This window comes from Ziziphus jujuba, chromosome 9 (assembly GCF_031755915.1).
Source record: "Ziziphus jujuba cultivar Dongzao chromosome 9, ASM3175591v1".
Classification (NCBI taxonomy): Eukaryota; Viridiplantae; Streptophyta; class Magnoliopsida; order Rosales; family Rhamnaceae; genus Ziziphus; species Ziziphus jujuba.
In genome coordinates this window covers 7,689,271-7,701,080 of record NC_083387.1, presented here as the reverse complement: position 1 = coordinate 7,701,080, position 11,810 = coordinate 7,689,271, and the positions used below count along the sequence as shown (strand labels likewise).

Genomic DNA, 11,810 nt, shown 5'->3' with positions numbered 1-11,810 from the left:
CATTTTTGTGCTTGCACCTTTTTATGGTGGGTGCCTGACTGTCTGTACTTGTCCTTTCATTCAAAGACCAAACTTTATTGTTTTCAATCAATTCAAATACCATTTATTTTCTTTTTCATATTTTTTTCCATGTTACTATAAAAATTGGTACACAAGTAAGGATGTCCGAAAGATGCCAAATCAGTAAGTCCTCTCTTCAAGTCTCTTCCGTCGGATTCCTTTATATTTTATTAGATCAGTTGATATGGTAATAGTAAATATCATTTCTATGTTTCAGCAAAATATAAATATATATCATTTTTATATTTCTATACTTCAAATTTATTATATCTCATGTATAAATTATAAATGGCTTAACCATGTTTTTTTTTTTTTTTTTTTTTTCTGTTTTTGGTAAATTTCCAATAACAAATACTAAAAAAAAATTACAAAAAAAAAAATTTCCATTTAAAAAAAAATCCCCAAAAAAAAAAAAAAGTTAAATGATATGGCCCACGTCTGAATTTAATTTTTCACCAACTACATACTTTATAGTTATGGACAATTTAGCATTTCAATGGTACCAAATGGGTTATATATATATTCCTGCTGAACTCAATGACACACTGATCATCAAATTCTGTGAAAACCAAAAAGAAACAAGATAGAAAATGTTGCGGATTAAGATTCAACGAGGTAGAGAGATTAATTAAAAAAAAAAAAAAAGCCTCTAATCAGAATTTCAATGGAAGGTTTGCAAATTTAAATTATTATTATTATTATTATTTTTTGTTTGTTGATCATTTTGTGGATTTTTGATTTGATTTGCAGTAAGCAACTTGAAGGCACTGAGGCCTCAGATCTTTGCTGCCTCGAGCAACTCCTGTTTCTCTACAGCCGCCGAGCCGTCATCGAAGCACCGTACTCCTGCGGTAATTTTAGTATAGCTCCGTTTGTTTCCTTGTAAAACAGTTTCCTGGAAAACTCTTTCACGACAAAAAAAAAAAAAAAGCGATATGCAGTGTGTCAGGGCCAACCTGTGGGTACCTGCTGATACTGAATAGACTTTGTTTTTGTTCTTTTGTTTGGTTTCTGAGAAAATTACCTGTGGTTACTGGATACTCAATAATGGACTCGTTTTTGTTCTTTTGTTTGGTTTTTTTATAAAACTTAAAAAATGTAATTTATGGAAATAATAATTAGTTTATTATTTTGCATAAATTCGAAGCTTTTTTCTTTTTTGGCTAAATAACTTGATTGAGGCCTTTTCTGTTTATGCCATCTTCCGATGAATTCATTTGCCATATGAGTTTTGACTTGTGAACCTGAAATTCACCAGAAATGAGTGAAGCCACTAATCTAGGCTTAAGTGTTTGGATTGCAATTTATTTATTTATTTTTTCCGGTGGAATTTGGATGCAAATTAATAATCGATTTGGTGCCCTTTGGTAACTTTTTCCCCCCTAATGATTGTAATCTACTTACCTTAAATGTTTTCAGTGGTAATTAGAATTTATTTGTCATTTTAATTAACTATAAATTTAAGGCAGAAAAAAAAAAAAAGATAAATAGGAAATTGAACACAATTTTTTATTTTTTATTTTTTTTTGGCTTCAAGTGTTGGTTGTTTGTTATTATTATTATTATTTTTGTTTTCTGCAAGTTGATGGTCAATTGAGATGCCCAACAATTTCTAGCTATCACTATTTAACACTAACAAACTTTTGAGGTAAGCAAATGAAAGAAATTCAAAAACTAATATCTTACCAAATGGCACCTTGTTGTTTCATTGCTTGTATATGATATGTGGTTGACGGTTTTTGAGTTCAATATATATATATATATATATATTTTTAATTAATAAAACATGTATCACATTTTGTGTGTTTATCGTATCAGAGGGTTCCCAATCTTATTGGTGGTGCTTTTGTTAATTCACAAGCATCAGCATCCATTGATGTTATAAATCCTGTAAGTGCATGAAATGCTTCAATGCTTTTCAATTTTATTTTCAAAGCTGAGTTTAAAGTTGTAATTCTACTAAGGAAATTTCTTGTACAAAAATTTGGTTATAGGCGACACAAGAAGTGGTTTCTCAATTACCTTTGACTACAAATGAAGAATTTAAAGCTGCAGTATCAGCAGCAAAGAAAGCATTTCCATCTTGGCGTAACACACCAGTGACAACCCGTCAGCGTATAATGTTCAAACTCCAACAGCTTATTCGAAGAGACACTGTGAGTTTGTTGGCATTTTGTATTTTAATATTCTTATTTATTCAAATAGGGTTATTGACTAAGGTAAATCTTCAGGATAAACTAGCCATAAGTATTACTACTGAGCAAGGAAAGACATTGAAGGATGCACAAGGAGATGTGTTTCGGGGGCTAGGTTTGTGTTATTTGTTGCTTGGAGTAGATTTTGCAGCGTATTATTGCTTTAAATCAATGGAAATAAGGGAACTTTGTGAATTCTAATGGTTTTTTATGTTTAGAGGTGGTGGAACATGCTTGTGGCATGGCAACACTGCAAATGGGAGAGTATGTTTCCAATGTATCAAATGGAATTGACACATACAGCATCAGAGAGCCACTTGGTGTTTGTGCTGGGATTTGTCCCTTCAACTTTCCAGCAATGATTCCCTTATGGGTAAGCCTGCTAACTTCCCCCTTGTTATATGATTTTGTGACTGGTTCTTTCCTGTCCTCTGGTATTGGTCTTAGTTTCATTCTGCAAGGTATAATTCATTTTATACATACATACCATCTACTATTGAACATTTGGAAATCTGCTTTCCAATTACTTCAACTACTTCTAGTTTATATTCTCTCTGCATCAAAAGTGCTATTTCTTACAACCATAAAGTGTTTTATTTCTCAAAGGAAATATTTGACATTTCACTTTTTTGAACAAAGAATTGCAAGATCAAGATGATTGATTCATGATATTGTTGCAGATGTTTCCGATTGCAGTTACATGTGGGAATACCTTTGTTTTGAAGCCATCAGAGAAAGATCCAGGTTCTTATGATTTTAGAATTTCTGCATAAGTTCCTAGAGTGTTGTCTCTAATGAAAATAAATAAATAATAAGTAAAAAAATCAACAATATCTTCTTTCTTTAACCTTGGAAGAACTTTCAAGCATTTATCCAGTTATCTATAATCCGCTATAAACTAGCCACTACAATGACATATTTATATAGTTCCCTTTTACTTGAAACTGATTTGTATTTCTTATTTTTTTCTCCAGGGGCTTCGATAATCCTTGCAGAGTTGGCATCAGAGGCTGGTTTGCCAGATGGTGTCTTAAATATTGTTCATGGCACCAATGTATGCTTCTACTTCCATCTAATCTTTACTAGCCCATGTTTACACCATTGGCCCTTTTTTTTCCTTAGATGGATGTAAATTTCTCATGTGGGACCTTTTATTGATCTTCACGTTTTAACATAATGAAATATTATTAAACACAATTTGTTCTTGATGTCCAATATATTTAGGTTTTATGAAGTAATTATGTGCAATTTGTTTTATGTCACCAATAATTATTCCAAATGAATAACTTGTGATCCATAATGGCAGAAGTGCAAATCTATACGAGAAATGATTTCTAAATGTTACCACTTTGTGACAGGATGTTGTTAATGCAATTTGCGATGATGACGATATCAGAGCTGTTTCATTTGTGGGCTCTAATACTGTGAGTTTCTGAACACAGACAATTCTCAAATCTAATAGTTCTTTTAGAAAATAAATGCTTGAATGTCAGTAGCTGTATTGATTGTCAAACGATAAAGCTTGTTAGTGGTTGGCCTTGCCCCATCTTAGGTCACAGCTCCAAACATTTTAGCTACACGAGAAGGTCTTTGTATTGCAGATGGTCTGTTTGTGAAAGTGAATTAGTTTTTTGCTAGATCTACCCAATGTTTTAGTTTAAACAAAAGCTTGTGAGAAGTGTGAAAGAAATAAAGTAATTTTCAAATTATGGCATTATCATAATATAGTTCTTTTGAATTCTTTGAATTACTTTTAAAAATAGAAGGGGGTTAGGCTGCTTCTTATTATAACTTACAAGCAATCATGATTTGAGCAACCATTTTTTGTCATTGTATATAGGCATTGATACCAGCGATTGGTGATTTAGAAAGTATTTCTCATATGTCCTGATTGGGATTTTTTTTCTATTTAGATGTCATTCATGCATGCATCTTTTAAACAAGATGGCAGTTGGTTTTCCATTTATCTATCGATATTTTCTCAGTATAGCTGACTGTCTGATAGTTTTTATTTCAAATTTTAAATTGATGATAGATTTTATCTTTATTTGTTAATTGAGTTGCATAAATATGTTTATGTGGAAGAATTCTTCTTACTGGCTTGACATTCTTATTGATATAATTTCTCTGAGTTCTATCAGCAGTCTTAACAGCACCTCTTGGTTTGCTTGCTTGCCTGTTTTTCTTATTTCATACTTTTATGTTAAAAGGCTGGCATGCACATATATGGAAGAGCATCAGCTAAAGGGAAACGTGTTCAGGTAAGTCAACTGCATGTCCATGGTAAAAGTATACATGGTATCCATTATGCAATATTGTTGTTCTTATACCTGCGTCACAGATGAAGTTGAATTAAAATGTAACCTGATCAATTGCTTTCTTCAGTCTAATATGGGAGCCAAAAATCATGCAATCGTCCTGCCTGACGCAAGCGAGGATGCTGCTTTAAATGCTATTGTTGCTGCTGGTTTTGGTGCTGCTGGACAAAGATGCATGGCACTCAGCACGGTTGTTTTTGTTGGAGGTGCAAAGTCATGGTACATATTATTTTCCCTGTTTGTTCAATTTTATTCAGGTTTATGTTCTACAGTATTCTACCTTTTCTTTTTAATGATTTTAAGGTTGATAACTTCTAAGCATTGAGTGCATAGAGATAAATAATGCAAAATGTTGTCGCCTTAAATGCACTTAGTACATATAAGAAATTGATAGATCAAAATACCATTGCACAATTCACTATGCATTTTTTTTTTTTCTTGTCTTTCCCAAAACTTATCACACTCCACATGGTTGGGAATGTGCATCGTTTTGAATCTATGCTTTGAGGGAAGATTTCTTTCAAATCAACTATCATCCATTCCTTTTATTTTTTACCTTTTCCAGGGAGAAAAAGCTAGTGGAGCGTGCCAAAGCTCTTAGAGTAAATGCTGGCACAGAACCTGATGCAGACCTTGGTCCAGTAATTAGTAAACAGGTAAGAACATATGTTCTTTTTACTTTTTCTCTTTGTAAATCCGCACTGTCGACTTTTATTCCAAGATAGTTGGATTTAGCACTCTTACTTAATGCATAGGAAACAGTAACAGAATAGAATTTTGGTTATGTAAACGGCGGCAATTTCACACTACATATCAGCTTCAGGCTTAAGTTTCTTTTCAGTGATTCTGTATGACCTGCATTTACAGGCTAAGGAACGAATACACAAATTAATTCAAAGTGGTGTTGAAAGTGGTGCCAGGCTATTACTGGATGGAAGAGATATAGTGGTATCTTTCTGCCTCTGTTTTACCATCTTGTTGCACATGAGGGACAATTCATTATCTTGTCATGCTAAACATGTTATGTTCTATACTCAGTCATACATATGATTTTTCAGATAAGAAGCATGGCATATGTACTACATAGATGAGATGATATGAAAATTACAAGAACATGTATTAAATAGTGAACGAAACCATTTACTGCTTGTAACCGAGTGTTGTTTGGTCGTGATTAATGATGTAAATAGTTTGTGTATAAATTAATGTATTTCCTTTTACTTTGCAAAACCAAATATTTACTCCTGTTGGAGATCCAACTGCTTAGCCTCAAAATATAGTTGCCTCTTGACTTTTAACGTGTTAAGCATGAATTTGGAAGAAAAGTCCACACGGTCAAAAAATTTAAATGCTAGAAGTATGTTTCACATATTGTTTACAACACCTTGTTTCTTATTATCTTCTATTATATTTTTTGTTTTCTGAAAGATTACTGTCCAACTAATTGTGTCCAATGGGAACAAACCCAAAAAATAAATAAATAAATAAAAGGTCCCAGGATATGAGCATGGCAATTTTATCGGTCCCACCATCTTATCAGGTGTCACAGCTGACATGGAGTGCTACAAGGTATCTCTCATTCTCTCTCAATTTCCTGTTATTTTTCTCCATTTTAAAATCAAATCCTAATTGTACGCTCCAAAATGAGAAACGCTTTTCCTTAGTGGTGAAAATCTTCAATCAAAGATTTGTCACTCGTGTGACCCCAAGACCTCTACCATCTAAAGCTAAGAACTCAAGTTTTGCACGCTGTTAAAATTGACTAGAAAGTGGCAAACTAGAAAAGAATTGTATCGAGGATGTTAGAACAACTTTGACTGTTCTCTGTCTTGGTGGTGCAGGAGGAAATTTTTGGCCCAGTTCTTCTTTGCTTAGAGGTATGTTCACTACATGTTAGTTGTGAGAAACATTGCTTTTTATGGAGATTTGTTAACACATTCCCTTGTTATTCTTGATGTCAGGCTGACAGCTTAGAAGAGGCCATAAACTTCGTAAACAGAAACAAGTACTTCATTTTATAGCTTCTCCTACTTCTAAATTATCATTATTTTATTACACATATGTACTCTGTTTTATACACAAGTCACACTTCTGGGCAGATATGGGAATGGAGCTTCCATATTCACAACATCTGGTGTCGCTGCCAGGAAATTTCAAACGGAGATTGAAGCTGGACAGGTAAAAAAAAAAAAAAAAAAAGGCCCCTTTTGGGGTTGTCTTTGATCAGCATTCAACTTAAAGGAAAACCTGATAGATATTAGTTATGCTAAGTCCATTTACTATGTGGGATCACTTTTTGACTACAGCACTTTTAGTATTTTTGCGTAATGCCATATTCAGATCAATTTGGTAAAACAACCCTATGGTTACAGCCAATATATAATATACAAATGTTGTACTCATCTTGGAATTAATATTTATATCTTGCAAGCTTGTCTCTGATTTCTTTAAAACATTAATAAATCTTTAACTCATATTTGAGTTCGACTCAGGTTGGCATCAATGTTCCAATTCCTGTTCCCTTGCCCTTCTTCTCATTTACTGGCTCCAAGGCATCTTTCGCAGGCGATCTTAACTTCTATGGTTTGCTATTTCATTTAAAACCTTTTTTTTTTTTTTCCTTTTTTTTCTCTCTCTCCTTTTGTCCTTTGCATATAATGTGTTTTTTTCATTTAAAAGAAATTCTTCTTGGTAGAACTTTTATATGATCTCAAGTAATATGGAAATTTGTATCGTGTTTTCTTCAACAGGCAAGGCTGGAGTTAATTTTTTTACACAGATAAAAACTATAACTCAGCAATGGAAGGACTTACCAGGAGGCAGTGCTGTTAACCTGGCAATGCCAACTTCTCAGAAGGCATAGTCGCTATCTAATATTGTGAATTGTGATAAATACATCTGTCTCAGTAACTTGCTTGAACTCCTTTTGTATGTATAAAAGGTCTTTAATGTTTGGATTTAGCTTCCTTTTTCTCTCTTTTACGTAACACTGCATGTTTCTACGCTAATAAAACTTTATTTTGCCAAAGCAAGTTGCGGCTTGCTCTGCTTTGTTCTAGGTGAACTGAAAGTTTAGTCAGGTAGTTTACCGCTATTTTAATTTACTAGCCTTTTTAAAAAATAAAAAAATAATAATAAAAAAAGAAGAAGATAAAACGTAGATTACAATATTTTCTTAAGAGGTTAAAAAAAGAGAAAGTATACAGGCCTATCTTAAAAGTGAAAATCAAAGCGAAATTTGAATGATGTAGCATGTGAATTAAAATGGCCTTAAAAATGTCCTATTTTCGATGGAACGATCATAACAAAACAGTTGCTAATTTTAATGTACAAAAATTAGTTCCAGTGACTAGTTTCACCCTTTTTTTTTTTTTTTTTTTTTCCCCCCAATCAGATTCAACATGTTTTACATGTACGAAAATATTTTTCTCTCGTACGAAATTTTACTTATTGGTTTTATGTAATTTTACTTCACGGTTATATCCTAAAATGATTACCATCCTCGTAACTCTCTGGTAAAGCTACAGAAGATTTCCATGCCTACCATGCTAATGCTAGATAAACAACACAAGCAATAAGGCACCTGCTGTAAAGCCTATTTTCTTTTGAGCGAAAGTGGGTGTATCAGACACCTGGATGAGAATAGCAATGTCTTAAGGTGGAAAACGATACTACGACGTAAATTGCATTGTATATATAGAGAGAGAGAAAGTGCCGGTCTCAGATACGCAAATCGAACCGAGTAGATGCTTGTTGAAGGGCAGCCAAGTGCCTTCTACCTCCAAGATGAGCTACCAAGTCTGACTCACGAGTGCATTTTGCATCACAAATGCGGCACCACAGAGAGCTCTTATCAATCCCGATGCTTCCTATGTTAGGCTTCATCGGCTGTTGAGCTTGCACCGATTTCCTTGGAACTGAAGCAGGACTAGCCTGTTTCCGGCCTCGAACCTCAGCATTACCGGGAAAGCCTTTTTGCGTTTCTCTCTTTCCCGGCTCCACATTTGGCACATTGGAATTTTTTCGAATAGAAGCGGAGGCAACCTTGGGGCCTGATGACTGGTTTTTGGCTTTCTGAGCCTCAACAGCAGCCTTGTGTTTTTTTCCTTGAAGGTGAGAATTCAAAGTAATCACGCTCTCCAATGTCATATGGCATATCTCACAGGTCCACTTCTGGCCTTTACTAGAAGCAGACGCCTGTGGAAGTTCTCTTTGTGCCGCAACTTCACGAACCGGTTTTTTAATCTCTGGAGCTGCAAAGTTGTGGACAACCTTGGGGCCTGATGACTGGTTTTTGGCTTTCAGTGCCTCAACAGCAGCCTGGTGGTTTTTCCCTTCAAGGTGGTAATGAAAAGCAGACGCACTCTGCAATGTTATATTGCATATCTCACAGGTCCACTGTGGAAGTTCTCTTTGTGTTGCAACTTCAGGAACCGGTTTTTTAATCTGTGGACCTGCAAAATTTCTGTCTTCAACCCGAGTAACATTTCGCTGTACTCCACTATCCTGCAAATGCATCGCAGAAAGAGTAGATTGCCTTTCTCAGATGAATCAGTTTTTCCCTCATAAAACAGAACAATGCGTGGTAAAGTGGAAATGAACTTAAAAGAATCATCAAGACCATTACTTGCTTAGGAGCTTTCACTTCATTCTTCTCCAAAACCTCTACAGGTCTGATATCTTTCTGTGTAACAGTAGGCCTTTCAGAGTTCAACTATAAAAAGAGAAAATATCATAAGATTACTTCATCAAGAAGCCGCTAAATCATGCTTGTGTACTTCTGCAAAAGCATGCATTCTCAACTATATTAAATTCGCCAACCAAAAACCAGTCCAAAACAAATTCAACTTCTCAAGATTTACATAGCTTTCGAAAGTATTAGAAAGCATATGACCAAAATAAAAAACGGGATTCATGACATGGACTAAGATTAATTTATTACATCTTTCAAAACCCCTGTTAGAACATAAAGAAAGAAATGTGGATTTTCTACGAGTGGCTTAAGAAATGTTACCTGCTCCACCTCTTTATTCTCTGTAGATGGTGCTGCTTTGATATCTTTCACATCAAGATTCTGCTTTGTGCCACCAGATTGAAGCAACAGTAAAATGACGAGAATGAAAGAGAGAGAATACTACTCAATGTTGGACCAAAAATAGATACCCATTCAAATCAATTAAGCTTGCATATACACACGCATATAATATAAGTTATGCCGATAGAGATTATCAAATCTGAAATATTATGATCCTATAATACCAAGCATCACATATTTTCTTCAATGAATCTGTCTATTTTACCTTGCGAGCAATGATTTTCTCAAGCGCTTCAGGTCCATTCTCATTTATATATTTCTCCATCTCGGTTAAAAAGTTATCTTTAGCGTACAAGGACTCCATTCGTTTATTGAACCAATTGATGACATTTTGGAGGTCCATAGAAAGACATGGGTGAATAAGATTTTTATAAACGTAGAAAGCACCATCAAAGTAAGGGACCACCAACCAGCAGACAATCATTAGCCTGATGTATTGCCACAGCAGAAGCCTGAATATTTGAAATTGAATAAATGAGACATAGTTAGATTAAAATCAAAACCTTGTAGATAAAGATCTCTATTTTGTCAGAAAATTCGGTTGTACTTTTCGCTAGGTGTAAATTTTTATTTATTTATTTATTTATTTTTTTTCTGTTTCTGTTTTTCTCGTTGTTACTTGGAAACCAAACAGAGTATCATACAGGGGAACAAAGTACAGCAGAATTACCACTCCAGGAGATTCAAAACATGTTCAAGAAGCAGAATCAAAGAGAAAACAACCCAATAAGTATTCAACTTCTGAGTATCTGAAACTGAATTGTGCTCAATTGCCCTAACGGAAGCACATCTGTCAAAAAGAAAACAATGATCCATAAGAAAAACATCAAAACAATCATCATTCTATCCATGAGTCACATTTTGTAAAGGATATGCAGAGATCGAGCTGAAAACTCACACAGGTTTTGTTTGCACAAATGCAAATAAGTAAATATATGAATTTTTCTTTTTAAAAAAAATAAAAAATAAAAAATGCAAGTGTCACCAACAAAAGTAGGTTTTACATAGAGAGAAACTTACAGAGGATACCCCAAGGCAAAGAGAGGCCTGCGCGCAAAACAGAAAACAAAAAAATAAAATAAAATAAAATAAAAATATTAAATAACGATATAAAATAATCAATGATATTGATGTGGTCCATGAAACAAAATTGGGTTTCAGCTTAAGATCCTATATTGAAATTTTTATAGTATTCTAAGAGAAGTAAAAGAAACCCATAATGTTCAAGAAAGAATCAAAACCTAATGAAGTTTTTGTTTTTTATTTCCCTAAAGCAAAGATAATACATACCATGCAAGAAAATCAACAAAATATTTGACAGCAAATTGAACAAGACCCACAAAACCCATTTCGAAGTTGATGAACCTGAACCTGCTTAAGTGGGTTTTTGGTTTTCTACAGCCACTGAATCTCAAAGGAAAACTCTTCGTGGAAGTTGAAGAGACTGAAGAGGAGAAGAAGAAGAAAGAAGAACCTTTTTATTTGCAAAGAAAATGAAAGCAAACCGTAACAGCAAGTAAACGAATAGTCAAGCAGGCGCGTTCAAGCCTCGGTTATATGTAAGTTTGCATAGCTCTTAGGAAATACTGGTCAATGGGGAACAATAAACACTTTCCCATTCCATTTTCCTTTTATTATTACCAACGAAATTTCCACGTCGGTAACAAGAATGTCCTACGTACGAATCATCGTCTATTGGACGATCTATAAGGCGTTGGATAGTAATCGGACGGTTCATAAATCAAAGAATATTATCACCGACCCCTTTGCCTAAAGCATCTCTGCTAACTGACTGCCGACGTATTAATAGTTTTTTTGTTTTTGGGCTACTTGCTTAATAGACAAGGAAAGGAAGAAAACCGCGGGAGTAAAGATTCTATTTTTTCGGTGTTTTTTTTTTTTTTTTTTTGGTTTTTTTTTAAATGTCTTTGATGTCTTCGTAACCATATATTTTACGGTTGGTTTTTAACTTTTTATTTTTTTCTGTTTAATTTGTGTGTAATTTTTATTTTTATTTTCATTATATCGTATGGTTGTTAGTTTCATGGTAATTAGTATTGTTTAGGCATTAAAATTGATTATAAACTTAAAGGAAATAAAAAATATCAAAAACAAAAACAAATTTAAATGGTGTTCAATTTA

General features: G+C 33.9%; 2 protein-coding genes across 5 annotated transcripts; one reads left to right on the top strand and one right to left on the bottom strand.

Annotated features, from left to right (window-relative positions):
* The first annotated feature begins 516 nt into the window (after positions 1 to 516).
* LOC107426539 (methylmalonate-semialdehyde dehydrogenase [acylating], mitochondrial) lies at positions 517 to 7,534 on the top strand. 3 transcript variants are annotated; one of them, XM_016036739.4, is made up of 19 exons: positions 517 to 675; positions 811 to 911; positions 1,879 to 1,950; positions 2,055 to 2,216; positions 2,292 to 2,370; positions 2,474 to 2,628; positions 2,936 to 2,999; positions 3,230 to 3,309; positions 3,614 to 3,679; positions 4,466 to 4,516; positions 4,641 to 4,792; positions 5,139 to 5,229; positions 5,441 to 5,521; positions 6,065 to 6,142; positions 6,415 to 6,450; positions 6,535 to 6,578; positions 6,673 to 6,751; positions 7,066 to 7,156; positions 7,324 to 7,534. In XM_016036739.4, exons 1-19 carry the CDS (start codon positions 651 to 653, stop codon positions 7,434 to 7,436), a joined length of 1,620 nt encoding a protein of 539 aa, XP_015892225.1. In that variant the 5' UTR covers positions 517 to 650; the 3' UTR covers positions 7,437 to 7,534. The 3 variants fall into 3 exon arrangements, with proteins under 3 accessions (XP_015892225.1, XP_024932709.1, XP_048336461.1); XM_025076941.3 differs by lacking the exon at positions 1,879 to 1,950; XM_048480504.2 differs by lacking the exon at positions 1,879 to 1,950 and having other exon boundaries at positions 591 to 731.
* A 443-nt stretch (positions 7,535 to 7,977) lies between these two features.
* Positions 7,978 to 11,254, bottom strand: LOC107426540 (uncharacterized). Of its 2 annotated transcripts, none has more exons than XM_016036740.4 (7): positions 10,959 to 11,254; positions 10,689 to 10,715; positions 10,339 to 10,458; positions 9,874 to 10,120; positions 9,588 to 9,647; positions 9,201 to 9,287; positions 7,978 to 9,079 (listed from the first exon to the last, which is right to left on the bottom strand). In XM_016036740.4, exons 1-7 carry the CDS (start codon positions 11,015 to 11,017, stop codon positions 8,294 to 8,296), a joined length of 1,386 nt encoding a protein of 461 aa, XP_015892226.3. In that variant the 5' UTR covers positions 11,018 to 11,254; the 3' UTR covers positions 7,978 to 8,293. The 2 variants fall into 2 exon arrangements, with proteins under 2 accessions (XP_015892226.3, XP_060676474.1); XM_060820491.1 differs by having other exon boundaries at positions 11,040 to 11,251.
* Positions 11,255 to 11,810: the final 556 nt, after the last annotated feature.